This window comes from Chanodichthys erythropterus, chromosome 10 (genome assembly GCF_024489055.1).
Source record: "Chanodichthys erythropterus isolate Z2021 chromosome 10, ASM2448905v1, whole genome shotgun sequence".
Lineage (NCBI taxonomy): Eukaryota > Metazoa > Chordata > Actinopteri > Cypriniformes > Xenocyprididae > Chanodichthys > Chanodichthys erythropterus.
In genome coordinates this window covers 46,542,183-46,560,488 of record NC_090230.1, presented here as the reverse complement: position 1 = coordinate 46,560,488, position 18,306 = coordinate 46,542,183, and the positions used below count along the sequence as shown (strand labels likewise).

The window sequence follows — 18,306 nt, the reverse complement described above, 5'->3', positions numbered from 1 at the left end:
AATGCCAGCCTGAATCAATTGCTCAGACCTGATTGCAGATGGGGCTGTTGTCATTGGCATCCATGACAGTGACCTCTACGCCTATGCGGGTTACAAACAGGCCGTCACTGGCTGTGATATTGAGCAGGTATCGATCCTGCTCCTCTCTGTCCAAAGGCCGTTTCACGAAGACCTTCCAATCTCCCTGAACAGGAGCCAGCCCAAACACTCCCTTGGGATTTCCTCCTGAATCAAAAAGATGGCCACAGAATTGAGATAAACGAGCAAGGTGGATTTGTAAAACTCTGTGATGGCCTGCACAGAAACCAAACCATAACCTATTTAAATTACATAAACACATCACAATGTTTATATGCTGTAAGGTATTATTGTTCTTTATTTTAAATAAAAAAAAACATATAATATTTCATAAACTTTATTAAACACATCAAATTAAAATGTGAAATGCTAACACCCATCAAAATAACTAAGAGCATGCTAAGTGAACCAAAACACTTAGGGACACTTTTGGAGAGGGTATATAAAGTATCCCGAGTTATTGGAAACAATAAACAAAGCTTAATTCTAACAATCTGTTCACATCCCCACATGGTCTTTAAACAAAGTAATGTGACACACAAAGCAGATGGCTCTTTACTCATATAGCTTTTGCACACTTAGTCCATTAAATTAAACCCTTTCAATGTGATTATCTTTCCCGGAGAGCCTCCGTGAGCCATAAATCATCCTCCAGTGGCCTACTTTAATACGCACCTGTGATATGGAAGCTGACAAGACGATTCTGATCAGAGCTGTCCCCGTCACGAGTGCTCAGCACTGAAACCACCTCCCCCAGTGGGTCACTCTCTCGCACAGCACCTCTGTAGTACTCCCTCTCGAAGGTAGGGGGGTTGTCATTGATGTCTGCTATTGCAACGGTCACTACAGCTGTGGAGGACAGTGAGACACCTTCGCCTAGATCAGACGCCACCACATTGAAGGTGTAAGATGGGCACATCTCGTGGTCCAGGTCACCGAGAGTGGTGATCCAACCAGTCTTGCTGTCAATAACAAACATAGCACCGGAGACAGATTTAGATCCACTTGCTTTCTCCTGCTCTTGGTTTAGGGTCGGGCCAAGGCTGTAATTAACCTGTCCGTTAGAGCCCCAATCAGGGTCAAGTGCTCGTACCTGGATAACCCGTGTACCCCTAGGCATGCCCTCCATAACCATGGCCACATAAGAACTGGTTTCAAATAATGGTTTGTTGTCATTCACATCCAGCACCTTCACTTCTACATCTACTACAGACATAGATTCAACCAGTGCCTGCCTCATGGTGGCAGCAACTTTGAAACGGTAAATGTTGATGAGTTCATAGTCAAGGGGGTTAACAAGCCTTAGAAGTCCAGTTTCTCTCTCAACCAAAAACGTCCCACCCTGGTTACTCTCCCCAGTCTCTCCATTTACTACAGAAAATGAGGCAGACTGACCAGGACTTAAGTACACTGATCCCAAAGCTGTTCCAACAGGTGTGTCCTCTGGGATTGTGTAAGAGTACTGGGGTTGGGTGAAGGAGGGTACATTTGCATCAGGTGGTAAGACATGAATAAATGCAGACACAAGGGAATGTTTGGCTGGGACCCCGCCATCAGTAGCTTTAACAAAAAAGGAGAGGACTGTTCCTCTGAGATGTGCCACGCTTCCCTTTGTGACCATCCAGCCACTGTCAGGCTCAATCTCCAGCACATCTACCAGAGGAAGCCTCGCTTCACTGTACAGCGAGTAGCTAACTCTGCTGTTGTCGCCAGCATCTGGGTCCTGAGCCTGGATCTGAGTCACCAGTGATCCCATTGGCATGTTAGCCTTTATGCTAACTCTATACTCCATAGCCCTAAAACGTGGAGCATTATCGTTCTCATCAGCAAGAATTACCCTAACGGTGCAGAAGGACGCTCTTCCCCCACCATCAAGTGCCATTACAGTTAGCACAATGTCTCGGTTCACTGGGTTCTCTCTGTCCAGTTTCTGAGCTGTCGTTATTAGGCCATCGTCTCTAATATAAAACTGAGTCTTTCCAAGGTCATTGATAAAAGAAAATGTGATCTGACCAAAAACCCCTGAGTCCTCGTCAGTGGCACGCACCTGAATGACTCTGGTACCTGCAGGGGCATTTTCGCGGACCTCCGCCAAGTAGAACCTTTGACTAAAGACAGGGCTGTAAAGGTTAGCCCCCATGACTTGAATTTTCACCTGTGCAGTGTTGGTGAACACCCCATCCGATACAGACACATTGAGGTTGTACGATGTCCGCATCCCCTGTCTGCGCTGGCTTGACAAGGAAATGACACCTGTCTGGGAGTCTATTATGAAGTTCATTTTTTCATCTCCGGAGAGTATGCTATACCTCAAACTCTCAGCATCTGAGCTGTCTGCATCAGAAGCCTGGACACATGCCACAATGTGCCCTCTGGGAGCCAGTTCACTCACAAAAGCTTCATAAAGTGGTTGGCTGAAGGATGGTGGGTTGTCATTCACGTCACTCACCAAGACAGTGACGGTGACCTCACTGCTCTGGGATGGGGAACCGTTGTCTGTTGCCCTAACGATAAAGCTGAAGCTTGGTGTAAGTTCGTAGTCCAGAAGACGGCCTGTTAACACGAGTCCACTAGTGCTGTCAATGTGGAAGTAGTCTGTGCTGTTAAATCCATCAGAGAGGATCTGATAGCTAATCACATTGTTTTTGTTAGAGTCCTTGTCTGTTGCCAAGAGCTGTATCACGCTAGACCCGATCATTGAGTTTTCTGACAAAGTGGTGGTGTATGAGGCATCGCGGAATGCAGGGGCATTGTCATTTACATCCACCACAACTATGTCCACATCTACTTCAGATCTGGCTCCAGTGAGAGTGTCCGTAGACCTGATGGTTAGTCTGTAGTAAGGAGTGGTCTCATAGTCTAAAGGATATATGACATTAATCACACCACTGTTGAAGCCAATGTCAAATTGAAAGGAGGGATCCCCTTCCACAATTGTATATATAATGTTTTGGCCCTCTGGACTGGTGGCATTTATGCATAAAATGGGAGTGGACACTGCAATGTCCTCTCTTACTGATATGCCATAAAAAGACTTGTCAAACACAGGCATGGCCTTGTTGACAACTGTGACTGGAAGCTCAACAACAGTGAACAAGGAGGGGTAGCCTGCATCACGGGCAAGAATGACAAGTGGATATTCAACATTGGACAAGTCCGCATCAAAGGCCCTTTTAAGAGTAAGTTCCCCAGTGAGCTTGTTCACCTCAAAATGTGGATGGTCTTCTTTAAGCTCATAATACACAGCTCCATTTATGCCTTTGTCCAAATCTGTCGCAGACACCTGAAAGATGGATGAGCCAGGTTCTGCATCAACCTGCACAGCAGCATAATATGGAAGGCCTAGAAACTCAGGGGCATTGTCGTTAACATCCTCAACTTCTACTCTGACGGTTACTCTAGCAACTCGCAGTTGGTCATATTCTCTACTCACCTCTACCACCAGCTCATACAATTCCTGTTGTTCTCGATCAAAAAGGACTCCTGTGGTTTGAATGACCCCTGAAGTGGGACGAATTGTAAAGCGTGTCCCTGCATTCAAAAGAGTGTACTTTAGTGGTTCATTTAAACGGTTTCCTACAGCATTTACAATGCTCACTGTGGTAATGTTTACACTGTTCTCCAGTACAGAGGAGGAGTATGAGGTTTGACTGAAAAGGAGGCCACTGTCCATAGCCTCCCTGACCAACACTGTCACAAGTGCTGTGCAAAAGTACCGCCCATCTGACACTTTGACACTGAAACGATAACGGTCTTTGGAGAGTTTATTGTTTTTGACCGTGAGGACACCCGATGATGGATCCATTTCGAAGTGCTCCAAGTTACTATCAGCCAAAGAATACATCAGATCAGTGGTCATGTCTGGATCAGTGGCTTCTACTCTCAGAACCTCAACCCCAACATATGTTGGAAGAAGCAACACAGTGTCATATGCTTCTTGTGAGAACTGAGGGGGAGAGTCATTGATGTTCACAACCCTGATTAGGACCTTGGCTGGCTTCTCAGCTGTTAGCTGAGGCCTACCACTGTCCCTCACATTAACAGAAAAATAAAAAGCACTAAATGTTTCATAGTCCAGCTGGGCTATAGTTCTGACTGAGCCTGTTCCCGAGTCCACAGTAAAGAACAATTTAGCTGTGTCCTCCACAATCTGGAAGACCAGGAGGGCATTGCGATTCTTGTCAGCATCTGTGGCTTCAATTACCAAGGGCTTTCCATCCTCACTCATCACCACACTATTGATGGGGGCTGCCTCACTGATGGTCCCTGTATATGTGAGCTCCTGAAAAACTGGAGGATTATCATTTTCATCAACAACCTGGATGCAGACAGTGACACTGGAGGCAATCCCAGCCATGTTGACAGCCTGAATGGCCAGCATATATGAGGAGGTCATCTCAAAGTCAAAATCCCTTTGTGTTGTGATGACACCTGTGTAACGATTTATTTTAAACCTCCTTTCATCATTCCCTTGTTTAATGTCATAAATCAGTGTGGATCGACTAATTGCACAGACCATTATGACAAAAGTCCCGACAGCAACATTCTCCGTAATCTCAGCCTGGTATTCTTGTTGGGCAAACTTTGGACTGGAGAAATCAGACAGAGAGATGGCGATCCTAGCAGTAGTGGTGCTACTTAATGCCGGTGTACCTCCATCTGTGGCTCTCACATTAAGAGTATAAAAACCCACAGTTGTAAGGTCTAGCTCTCTGGCTACTGAAATGATGCCTGATAGTGGATCTATTCCAAATAAGCCACCAGTGTTGCCTGAGAAAGGGAAAAAAAATGACACATGCTTGTCACTTCATCATGAAAAGAGGCATTTCAGGTGAAGGATATATCAAAGATAAATCTTAAGATTTATGACAAGTTAAAAGAATGAGCTAATGCATCACACTCAGTGGCACAGACAATCAGTTTTACTCAAAACAGCTGAACAATGGAAATGTTATCAGGGAGTGTAATAAATTCAAGAGCAGAGAACACAGTGTTTACCTGCATCAATTGAGTAAACTATCTCCCCGTTTCTCCCTGAGTCTCTGTCTAGTGCGATCACCTGCAAAGCTGACGTTCCTGGTGGGGCCGACTCAAACACCGTACTGTCATAAATAGTGCGAGTAAAAAATGGTGGCTGGTCATTGGCATCCTCCAAAGTCACAATAATCCGTGCCAGGTCTCTGTAATAGGGAAATTCTTGATCTTTCACCTAAAAAAAAAAAAAAAAAAAAAAGGAGGAGAGACAGGGCGACAGACCTGAGGAGAAAAACTAATAGTTTTTGCATGGAAAAGATTTGTGAGGAAACAAGCAAAAAGAGAAAAAAAAGAAGTAAAAAAGACAGCAGACAGAAAGGAACAGTTAAAAATGCAAATTGTCCAAATATAAAATCTGGAATGCTGAGCTATATTTATGATTATCTAAAATACTATATACTGTAAAGATCATATACAGTGGAGTTCAAGAGTCCACACTGATTAAAAATATAACTAAAACCAGGAAACAAATAGAACATTTTTAATTTGGAACAATAAAAAAAAAATGTTATGAACATTTAAATATTTTCTGAATCCTGCTGGATAACATAAATCAGGTTTTACACACACTTTAGGAGTCCGTTCCAGCATGATTCTGTCAGCAAAGGGGGAATTTTTTTTTTTTTTTATCTCTTTATATATCAATTAATGGTAATATAATTTTATATATATAAAAAAAATTTAATTCTTAGAATTTTTAAATTTTAAAAAATGCAAATAGTGAAGCATTTTCATTAGTGATTTTAGACCTTTGGGCCCCACTGTATATCACATGTGAAATGGTCTGTTTCAGCTTTGAAAACACTCATCATCACCTAATCTACCAATATATTGCAACCTCAGTATAGTTGCATAATACAAATATTGTTTCTTACCATAATAGTAAGGATGTGCTGAGTGCGGACCTCATAGTCCAGTCGATCAGCTGTGTACATGACACCAGTACCGGGATTGATCCTAAACATCCGCATGCTTGCCGGATCAACACTGCCATGGATTGAGTAGCTCAACTTTGCCCGTTCATCCTTGTCCCTAGCCCGAACGCGCAAGACTTCAGTGTCGGCTGGCGTATCCTCAGACACCACGACTTCATATGTGCGCTCAGAGAAAATGGGAGTGTTGTCATTACTGTCCAAAACCTTTATGTAAACCTGTAGATACATGAGACCGAGTCATTTTTAGCTTTTCACATAGAAATTAATCTCATTTAAACAGATACCTGTAACAAGTAATCTACACTGTTGCACTGATGTCAAAACAGCTTAAATAAGAAATAGAAAATGCACATGCTAGAGTGACAATACGATGTGGGTTTCTGGGACACTGGAATACTCAGCAGCCCCTGGCATATCTGAAGACATATTCAGTGAAGATTATATAGATATCTCTTTCACACAGCAAACTTACATTGATAAAATTAGATAAAAGCTGGCACACTGCTTGACATCTTAGAGATGTTTGTCTCTTGGTTATTTCAACCATAGCTGCCAGGAATACTATTTTTGCTAGTTTCTTGCAAAGTTACCAGTCTTGATTCTGTTAGAAAAAGTTTCCAGGATGTTTATACAACTAAAAATATACCTGTGTAGTGGTGGTGGTTGTCCCATCTGTCACCTGTACCGTCATGTTGTATAGAGATTGTGTCTCTGCGTCTAGAGGTCTGGCTATTACTATGTTCCCCAACCCTCTCTGAATATCAAATGGACCATCATAGTTTCCTATTACACCAAGAAATCACAGTTAGTATGACCTAAAAAATTAAAAGTGCATTTATTTATTCAACGAAGAGGTAAAGGTTTAGCAAAAAAGGATCAAGGTGAACACTACCAATCAAACTGTCATGCAGTTTTGCGCTTCTGTGAGAAATACATTTTTTATGTTTCACAGCGATTCATCAAAGTTTCACTGCATTCGAAACATCAACCACTTTATGTTGGGATCTTTCCCATCAGCCTGGGGTTTCTTATCTTCGACTCCCACAAACATCTGTGTTGGGTACAAGCCTCTTCCCGGCAGATTCTCAAATCATTAATTCAGGTCCATTCTGAAGGATAAGGGCAAACTTTCTGAGCATCTTTAGTATTCATTGCATGTATCTGTTCCAATTCCACTCAATTTCCACTGCACTTAAATGAGATCAGAAGACCCAAAGTCTGGAAGGTATCTCAGCACTCAAAGTGTTTACAGGATTGAGCGCTTCACGTTTGCCCTGCGGCAAATGGAGTTTTTAAAAGCGAGTATCTAAAAGTATCAGATAAACTAGCCAACCCTTCACACACAGGAAAATACCTACAAAATACTGACAGTTATCCTACCACTGTCAGATGAACAGTTTCCACCACAGGAGCTCTGTGGGATATAAAACATCTCCCGTGACGTCCTTCCACCTTCTCAGTGACAGATCCAGATGAATGGAAAGAAAAAGAAAACAGAAAATTGACATGGATGTCAAGAGCTCAGATTAAACTAAACAACTTTTTAAACACTTATTCATTTGGGAGTTTTCCACACGTGGTACAACATCTGCAGTGCTCAGCAAAATCCCAAATATTGAGAGGGTTTAATCAAGATGCATATTCAAGATGCCTCTTTGCATATTTTAGTTGACTAACTTCACCATCCATGCATCTTCTGTTGCCCAACTATGAGCAAAAAATATAGGTGCAAATGATAAATATGTACGAGGAGTAAATCATTGTCAGCATAGTTTACCACAGATGTCCACTCCTTTAAATTACATTTACATTTATTCACTTATCTGCATGGTTTTATCCGAAGCAACTGAGGAATGTTACAACACAAGCAATTCATCCTAAGCAGACAGTAACATCAGTAATATTACAGACATTAAAGTTTGCAACCAGAATTAATTTATGACTGGAACTGCTGCATTATTGATGCTCACCAATAATGTCGAACCATAAAGGAGTTGCTGTCTGCCAAACCGAGACCACTCCAACTGACTCATACACTTTGGCGTTTTCTGTCACTGTGAAGTTGTAAATGGCTGCGGTAAATCGCAAGGCTTGTGGCGAAGGCACAGGCTTCCGAATCCATTCAACATGCAAACGGGTGGTCGACCACTTCTGAGGGGTCCCATTGTCAATGGCTTTTATCTGAGGAGGGCATATAAAATATGAAGTAGAAAAGGCTGAAAACTTCATTATGTACTGAAACACCCATTTGTCTGGTACTATACCGTGAGAATATCATAGCCACCAGCCGTGACCATCTTCCTGGAAGACACCATGGCTGTCTTAGCATCGATGACGAATTTGCCATCATCATTTCCATCCACAATGCTGTATGTGAGATCTGCATTGGACCCTTCGTCTCGATCATAGGCGAAGACTCTGTAGACGGGGTCACCGCGTTTGTTGCGGTCCCTCTCCGGAAGGAGGATGCGGTACACAGACTCTTTGAATTCAGGCGTATTGTCATTCTCATCCTGAACATGCACTATCACCCAGACGGTGGATTGCCTGAAGATCCCTCCTCCATCCATAACTGTAACCTAGATAAACACATATAAACAAAATTATGATGCACAGCTTGAAGATAAAGTGTGTTTGAACTTCCAATATTACCAGGTCCAGGTAGTTGCAAGTACAGTTTCTGATGGGTATGTTCACGCATTGCCTCTTCATACAGTCATGAAATGTTTCTTGAGCATCAAATCTGCATATTAGAATGATTTCTGATGGATCATGTGACACAGAAAGTTGTTGAAAATTCATTTGGCATCACAGGAATAAAATACATTTTAAACAATATATTGAGATAGAAAACAGTTATGTTAAAATTTGATAATATTTCTAGGGATGTCCAGATCCGATCACATGATCGGAAATCGGGCCCGATCATGTGGTTTCAGACTCGATCGGAATCGGACATTACCTCCCGATCAGGACTCGGATATATGTATTAGGGGTGCAACGGTTCTCGGTAAAAAATCGAACCATACGGTTCTCCACTTACGGACCGCACTTGCACTGCGGTCCATCTCGAATGACGACGCATCTATTGGTTAATATGGTTTGTTTAAAATAGCAACGTGGAAAACAGACAGAGTTCCGATAATGTATGTTTAAGTCGATGGATGCACAAAACGTTACAACAACGATAATCAGAAAGCGTGGACAAAACAGTCATTCTTTGTAAACTGTTCACTGCGAGTGCCGTCTGCTCTAATGTCCAGTCATTTACGCCGTCATCACCCGGGTGTTGATAGCGTGCGAGCGCAGGTGAGACCTGAACAGCACACGTTGCTGTCTGTATTTAAACTAACTCGTTTAAGCCTTGCTGATTTAAACCTTAAAGAACAAGACGCGAAAGAGAACTCGCACGCGCTGTGAGAAGATTTGTGTGCGCTCATCCGAAGCGCGCACACGCTTATTCCAGTCAGCGCGCAAATACTGAGTTCTCTTTCAAGTCTTGCGCTTCGGCGGACACATTCATTCAAAAATTGTCAACATGCCCGTCCTAGCGAGTATCCTAGCAAACATAGTCGGTTATGTCTTAAGTGAACGTATATTAGTCGAGAAAGACAGCGTATGTGGAACAGTATATGTACTGGATCGTGCATGTCTTAAAGGGAAAACAACTATTCCTGTTGCCTGTATTTAATGTTAAATGAAACAACAAAAAACAAAGAAATCACTCACTGCTCTTACCTGAATAGTTTTTGTAACTTCAATAATAATTAATCTTTATTTATTTTATACAGTAAAGATAATATGCAGTGATATTTTATGTTTGATTACTATTTGAAAACTGAATACCTGAAAAACCTGAAAAGCACTGTTCCTGGATCTGTTTTTTCGCTCTTTTTTTATTCATTTTTATGTAGGCTATTAAGTATCGGATCGGGACTCGGTATCGGCAGATACTCAAAATCAAATGACTCTGACTCGGACTCGAGGGCAAAAAAACGTGATCGGGACATCCCTAAATATTTCACAATACTACTGTTTTTACTATATCTTTCTTCAAATAAATGCAGCCTTAGTAAGCATAAGAGATTTTAGGACCCCCAACAATTATCCTTGCAATAAATTCAAATTCAAAAATCATTTTCTTTCAAAAACAACAACAACAAAAAAAAAACTTATCGATCCCAAACTTTTAAACAGTAGTATGTACTGTATATCATATATCCATTTATATCAAATTAAGCAATCCGAAGAAAGGGGGCACCCGAGGCATATACTGTATAGGGACTTGAGTATTGACTCTTTTGACCTCTTTTGGGGCCAGTAAGTGACAACTACCTAGAACACCAGGCACCGTGATTTTGCCAAGTAAGACATGTTCCTGGATCAACATATTTTGTTGATCCTGGAACAACATTCCAGTCTGAAAATTTAGTCTTAACCATATTCCTACCCCTAAACATAATCCTACCCATTACTTATCCCTAAAATCAGAGGTGAAAGACATTGATGTAGAAGCACCTAACCCTGGTTGCAAGCCTAAACTTGACATAAGCGGTAAACTTGATGTTGATCCAGGAACATGTCTTACTTGGCAAAATCACAGTGACCCTAGAACACCCTATAGCAACCCCACAGCAATGTGCCAAAAACCCTTTCGAACACATAACAACCTCATAGCAACTCTTTGTTGTCAAAAGCCATTAAAAGGCTAACAAAAAAGCCTATAAATAAAATAAACAAAACTGTCTCACTCTACTCAAAATCTATTTTAAAATAAATGAACAGAAAAATAGATCAACTAAGTCACATTCTTCAGAAAAGAACGCAATGAGCCAACTGATCTCACTCTTCTACATAGATCTCCACTGGATATTCCCAGAGCTTGATCAGAGGCTGGTCACAAAAAGAGGCCAGGGGCAAATAACACCACTGCAATCTCACAAGCAACAGATCATGAAAGCCTCTATGGACTAAATCTTTAATGGGGACCGTCGGCCGTCAGCGTGGACACACTGGAGACACTGATGCCTGGGCTGCTCTCTCAAAGCAAGCACCTTGAGGCGCTAGATGTAAGATGTGAACTTTGAAACTAGAAGCCTTCTGCAGAGTGAATCATCATTTAGTGAACACAGAAATCAATGGCCCTCATTCCACTCTGCCCATGTAGAGCAGGGATCACGTGGAGCCACACCCATCCCATTGATCAGCGCTACTGTACTGCCCTGATTGACGGATCAGTAATTTAAAGGGCTGCTCAACAGACTGTATAAAAATTTGCACATCTGCACGTGTTTTGGTGTTAAATAAGAGTCCTTGGTCAGTATGTGCTGGCTTTATCCTTTCTGTCACTCATATTGCAGATGTACGTGAGTTAAAATTAAAAATCATATGGAAACATTGTTGCCTTTATATCCTGGATGTGTAAAGCCATTCCTCATTCGATACTACAACTGCTTCCTCTTATGTTCCAATGAATTCAATAGGTCACTGGTAGCATCTTTCTATTTTGTTCAACAGACAAACGTGTTCCTAAAATAGATAAATAATAATTAATGTGTATCCTATATGATAATCAATAAAAGACTTGAGGCTATTGAAAAGTAATCATTTTAACTTGCTCTGTAGTTATATTTTTGTTTCAGTGCTTGTGATTACTCATGGAATTACATGATTTCAGCATTAACCACCCATGAGAATCAATGACAAACTACATGTTTTGCTCTTAAAAGGATAGTTCACACAGCAATCAAATTTACTTCCAGTCATGTAAATCTAAATCTTTATGTTCCTTTTTGTTCAGTGTGATTAAAAAAGTGGGATTTTTTTAATTAATGGACATGCTCCTCTTTTCCATACAACAATAGTTCATGGCAAGCTCACAAAAAAGTGCAAAATATAATAAAAGTAGTACTGTATGATGTGTGCACTAGATTCCAATTACTATCACTATTTCAGTGATTTACTACTGAAAACCTTTTCCTCCATTGGAGCTCACAAACTCATTCACGTTTATATTCAATTTCAAATAGGGCACCAGGTTTAACATAATTTGTCTTATGTTTTGAAGTAGAATGAGCCTAAAGTTTTTTTGTGTTTTTGGAGCTTGACAGCCATGGTCACTATGAATTAGATACATTTTGAAAAGAGAAGCATATACATTCTTTAAAATTACTCCTGAATTCCACAGAAAAAAAAAAAATAACAGCATGAATTCTGGAATGAGTAACACAGTGTTCCATTCAGTTCAGAAAGTTGGAATTTGTAACTTACTACTGAACTTAGTAAGCAATAGAAGGTCATTTGGAAGTCAGACTTCCAACTTGGAACTCTGATTTTGCAGAAGGCACACAAACAAGGCAATACCTGGGCAGGGAGATGTACACAATTAAGGATAAATATTTCATTTTAATGAACTAAAATGCATCAAAGAGTAAAAGTTAATATAATATAAAATAAAGTCAATAAATCCTGTTTATCAAACGCTTAGAGACAGGTGTCTAAAACACAGTAAATCATCATCTCTATTAGACCTGCAAAACAACTGCTATCCTTGTATATAAGCTATGCTCTACTAAGTTATGTTTTTGAAAATCAACACCTGTAATGCACAATGTAAAAAAATCAAAAGTTGAGAAAACTTAAAAGTTTAAGGCAACAAACTTCAGCAGATTTTTGAGTTTTCTCAACTTTTGATTTTTTTTTTTTTTTTTTTTTTTTTACAGTGCAGTATCGTTGCCATTTTGTTTACTTACACTACCATTTAATAGTATGGGGTCAGTAAGTTTTGAAAAAAAAAGTATAATATTACAAAAAAATTATATTTCAAATAAACACTGTTCTTTTCAACTTTGTGTTGAATAGTAAAATGTAAGCAACACAACTCTTTTCAACATTGAAATGTTCCTTGAGCACCAAATTAGCATATAAAAATGATTTCTGAAGGATCATGTGACACTGAAGAGTAACGATGCTGAAAATTCACCTTTGCCATCACAGGAATAAATTACAAGTGTAAGATACATTAAAAATCCAATATCGAGTAGGAATATCCCACTGAGAATTTTGAATAGAACACAGCATTAATATTTGAATTACGCATTTTAAGGTACAATCAGATAAGGTATAAGTACCTCTAGGAAGTGCTCTGCTTGCTGCTCTCTGTCCAGTTTCCTTGATGTGGTAGTGACGAGTCCTAAAAAAACATTTTAAAACATTGTTTTACAAAATTGTATCAGCAATGAACTTTCATGACAACTGTGCAATGTAAGGGCTGCAACGATCAGAGAGGAGAGCCACTCTACTCAACAATGATTTATAACATGTTAGCAAGGGTGCATAAATTTACAAAACAGTTTGTTTATTTCAGGAAAAAAAAATAGCAGATCAAGACAGAAGGGCCTAAAGTAAACCCACAGATGGCATCTAGTAAATGCATTATTTTCCAAACCCCCAGTGGCTGTAACTAAGCTTTAAAAACACTTCAGTGCAGAAAGACTGGCAGAGATTGAGAACAGGAAGACATTCCTGAATATGAATGCTTCCTTAAGGCACAAGACATCTGGATGCTGAAGTCTGAAGGTAAATAACTTTAAGTGGGTCTATGGGTTTGCTGTGGACAAGCTGGAGAAAAGAGGGCTTAAAGAAATAGTACGACCCCTCATGTCGTACATAGCCCGTATGACTTTCCTCTTCTTCGGTGGAACAAAAAAATTTTGAACAATGTACTTAAACTTAAATTTCAGTCAGTTTCTCATCCAGAGCTTTATTATATTATAGATTATAGCACACATCAGTTGTATGGATAAAAATACATTTTGGTGCTTTTTCATCCTTTTTGAAGCTTGAGAGCTTTGGTCCCCATTTACCATAAATTTCCCCTTTTGAGCTCCACAGAACAAAATGATTCGGAAGAGTCTCTGAGAGACTGCTTTTTAAAATATACCATGCACAAATGTATTGCAAAATACATCATTTTAAAGAACACTGTGACCATTTTAGCACAAATTCCCATTATTTACCTGAAATAAATCTATTGTACGTGATGTCTGAGCCAGTGATTCTCAGTGAAATATAACCATGGCAACAAAGAACTCCTGATGGCACAGGTTGAATCGCACTGCTGGAATCCACAGTATTCCCTAATGCGTGTCATCCAGAGAGACTCAATTAGAGAAATTAGAGAAGCTATGAACTCACAGAGCCGATGATGAACACAATGGTTGTGAGGAAAGTGTATAGCAAAAGGATCTTTTCTCATAAGCCATCCATTTAAATATACTGTAAAGATATTCTCGGCAGGGCATTTGTAACTAAAAGAAACTGTAAAAGATACGACTCTGAGGCAAACGCTCTAAACTAATAATCAAACAAGCACTCTCTATTTTCAGGGTGCAGTAATTGGTTGCTGGCTTAGTCACAGCACATTTGTTTTTATAAAAGAGCTCACAATGCAATTTATCTGAACACTTAGGCTGAGTTCAACAGGCAATCACAAAAAGAGAGCTAGATAAGTGGGGAGCAATTACAACAGCTTTTCCCAGCAGTGGCTGAAGCTAAAGTAGAATCTGTGACTGCAGTCCAGGGTCAAACTATAAAACGTTCAAGGTTTGATACCTTTGGGTTGATTCAACCATAATTTCATTTCCTTCCAGTTTTTGTTTTTCATATATTTCATCCTTGAACACTCATACTGTTCCAAAGGCTTTCATACGTCATGGAGATATACAGCATTACTTCTCTCCTCTCCACATATCAATGCATGCACACACTCGCTCACATCTCATTATATATAGTGAGTTAGATTTATTGAGTTTAAACCTCTGTATTCCAGTGTAAATATGTGCTGCCACATGCTGCCTTGAAGGGATTTGCCGATAGTAGAATGAAAAGCTTTCCTGCTGGCACCAAACCTTGTTTAATTAATTCACTGACTACTGCTGCATACATAAGCTCCCATGACTCACTACTTAAATGACAAGGAAAGCAGCACCCCGGTGTAATCAGCAGTGCAGCATGCACCCAGCATGCCATGGGATCAGAACTCTGCATGTGTGTTAACTCTTCACACTAGAATGTTCCGACACTGATGCAGATTACAGCTTCTGCTGCTCAGTTTGTTTAGTAGTACTTGTGAAATGATCTGTGAAAGCAATAGGAGGTTGGAGACACTGCACTCAAATTTCAAAGGAAAATATGATCAAAGATTAGATTCCTTGAAATACAGAAGGAAATAAATTTTGTGTTTAATACAGTATTTCCTGTAGATTGTTTATTTCTTGTAGATTAAAAAGGCAAATTACACAAAATGTAAATCACACACACACACACATTATATAAACTAAATATTTTTTGATTAGTTCACTTCAGAATTAAAATTTCCTGATAATTTACTCACAAAAAAGAGGCCAGGTAATTTAATAGTAATAATTTTACTTAATTTAATATTCCAGGATTTTTCTTCAGTGGCTACCAATGGGTTGAAGGTCCAAATTGCCGTTTCAGTGCAGCTTCAAAGGGCTCTACATGATCTCAGCTGAGGAATAAAGGTCTTGTCTAGCAAAGCGATTGGTCATTTTCTAAAAAAAAAAAAAAAAAAATTAAAATGCAGGGCTCCAGACACAAACTAATTCATCAAGGAGGTAAAAACTGGCACCAAATAATTTTTTAAGAGCCACACAACAATGAACTTAAAATTTTAAATCACTTACTTTTTAGTCATCCTATTGTTTATACTATATGTCCCCTTTACAGTTTCAGCTTTTTCATCTTGTGACTTTTCTGGGAAATGAATGTCACTATTTTCACTTAATACTATTATAGTTTTTGTTAAAATTCTGAATCCGATAAGATTTTTACATTTTCTGCTTTCATTTTTGTTAAGTTTTAATTTTTTTTTTTTTTTTAAACATGTCTGTTTAGTTTGTATAGATTTTTATTTTAGTATTAACATTTATTTCAAGCAATAACATTTTTTATTGGTTTTAGTTAACTATAATAACCCTGATGCTAGTAAAATCTTTATATTGAGTAACATGTGCCAAATATTGTTCTTAGTCCTTCCTTCCTGAAGCTATAACAGTTTACTTTGAATCAAATGAAAATAAATATAAATGTATGGAAATAAATAAATATATTAAATTTGGTTCGTGTACCGATCCAGTGTCTACAAAGTGAACGTCAAAATGCCCTTTACAAAAAAAAGGTAACACAACGATGTTGGATGATTTTTAAGTTGGAGGAGAAATGAGATGGAGTTTTTCGCCCTACCCCGGTACTTCTGCGATGTCACGCTTGACCTTTCCAACGTGGCCGATCGATTCGCTAGATAAGACCCTTATAGAGTACCCCAGGCATGACGTGTTTTTCTAGGCCAACCCGGAAGTTAACGGCGCACAGATTACCTCGATTGAAAGCCTATGCATTTTTCCCATAGACTTTTGGAAAATCGCAGAAAATAAGCTCTGTGTTTAACAAAGGGTTATGACACTTACACATTTTGTCTATCAAGATAATCTTTACAAGTTAACACAACATTTATAGATTTTGAAGCCTAAATAAAGTCGTCAGATATAAAAGGCTAACGCCATGGTCGCGGATCAACGTCACCACCATCAAGCTTCTTCAAACTGTATTTAGAAAACAACTTTATTTATAAACATGCTCGCTGATTATGATCTGTGCTGTTATGAATACGTTACTTATCCACTTTATCTCATGAGAAATGCTGTCCAAATGTCCCGTTTTTAATGATGACATCTAAAGTCCCCGCCAAAGAAAGTAGTCCTTTTTAGCAATTTGTTAGCAACCGCCGATTTTAAGACACAGTAACAGTTTAAAAAATCATTAGTGGGTTACAACTGGTGTGTTTTATGTCATAGATCAAAACGTGAAAGTATTTAACTACAGACCTTATTTCAGGCGATTTAGCAAAAACCCATTCAAAAAACCCATAGACTTTACGGTGTTGGAACCGGAAGTCCTAAAATGCTAACTCGCTTCCAGGTTTTGCCTACAAAAATGCATCATCCCTGAGGCACTCTATCCACTTGTTAAGTCGTGACGCAAGGAACGCCGTTTCCGGGTCCTAGCCTCGACTCGTTTCACTGGCAAATGCCACCGATGGCCGTATATGAACGCTATTTATTCAAATTAAACATCAATCAAATTGTGGTATGAGATAGAGCGTTTGGACCCGGAAGCGCTGCCGTGTGACGTCGACGTCACTTTTCCGCCGAAAACGCGCTCGCTCAGCTGGACTGAGTGACAAAAGAACCTGCTGCGTGACTGGATTTAATAGGGGAAACGGCAAAAACGCGAGTAAAACAAACTATTACACTAAATGTTGGGCTCAAAAGTGTTCATTATAACATGTCAAATAAACCTAATCCATGGAGATTGACATGCAGCCAGGAGTCATGTTTCCTGACATTTCGACGCGGGGAACAGGTCTATGGGGGAAACACATAAAGCAAATCTGCCTGTGAATATTTTATATAACTACAATATAGGTTTAAATCGGAGTAATCACTTATATCAATGTTAAATATATAGTCATATTCTCCAGCCCTAAACCTTGTATAGTTTTTGTCAGTGTTTGTTTAAAAACACCCAATTATGCAGAATATAAGATGGTAAATATTTAATTGATGAGTTGTCAACACAATATATAAAAATACAATATATACGGTATGATTTTACCTCAAAATCCAACAATTTGACACAAAATGATAACTGCAAATCCATGTTTCTCTGCCTGGAGTCCAGCTGTTTCTGTGAATTGCAGTGATCCATTTGCTTCTTTTTAGCTTTTTTAGCTTTCGGCAGTCTTTAAATATACATCTCAGGTTTTGTGTTAGAGCTATTTATAAAGTCCATCGCAAAGCTCCGTTTTTTTATGTGTTTTTCGCGGCATTCACGCTGAAACCAATGCTGCCGCTCAGTCTTTGTGCCACTCAGTAACTGCAGTTGTAACGGTCGACAGTGACGTCACGTGCATACCCTCTATTCCTCGGCTGGGTTCGTGTAGACTCTAGAAGCTGCAATGAAACTGCAATTTGGACCTTTAACCCATTGCTAGCCACTGAAGTTCACTATATGGAGAAAATTCCTGGAAAGTCCAAAAACCTTAATTTATTTTCGACTGAAGAAATACATTAAAATCTTGGATGACATGGTGGTGAGTAAATGATCAAGAAGTTTTTATTCTTAAGTGAACTAATCCTTTAATTTTGTGATTATCTCAAATAAATATAATAATATA

At 39.4% G+C, this 18,306-nt stretch overlaps 1 protein-coding gene across 1 annotated transcript in view; it reads right to left on the bottom strand.

The window, feature by feature from the left end:
* The window catches only part of LOC137029683 (protocadherin Fat 3), a 60,611-nt gene that overhangs the window by 32,732 nt on the left and 9,573 nt on the right, over window positions 1–18,306 (bottom strand). Inside the window, exons 3-11 of the mRNA XM_067399330.1 lie at window positions 13,178–13,239; window positions 8,312–8,626; window positions 8,018–8,228; window positions 7,428–7,499; window positions 6,694–6,830; window positions 5,988–6,263; window positions 5,077–5,287; window positions 754–4,848; window positions 29–225 (exon numbers count right to left, since the gene is read on the bottom strand). Coding sequence (XP_067255431.1) covers window positions 29–225; window positions 754–4,848; window positions 5,077–5,287; window positions 5,988–6,263; window positions 6,694–6,830; window positions 7,428–7,499; window positions 8,018–8,228; window positions 8,312–8,626; window positions 13,178–13,239 — 5,576 coding nt within the window. The remainder of the gene's footprint in view (window positions 1–28; window positions 226–753; window positions 4,849–5,076; window positions 5,288–5,987; window positions 6,264–6,693; window positions 6,831–7,427; window positions 7,500–8,017; window positions 8,229–8,311; window positions 8,627–13,177; window positions 13,240–18,306) is intronic.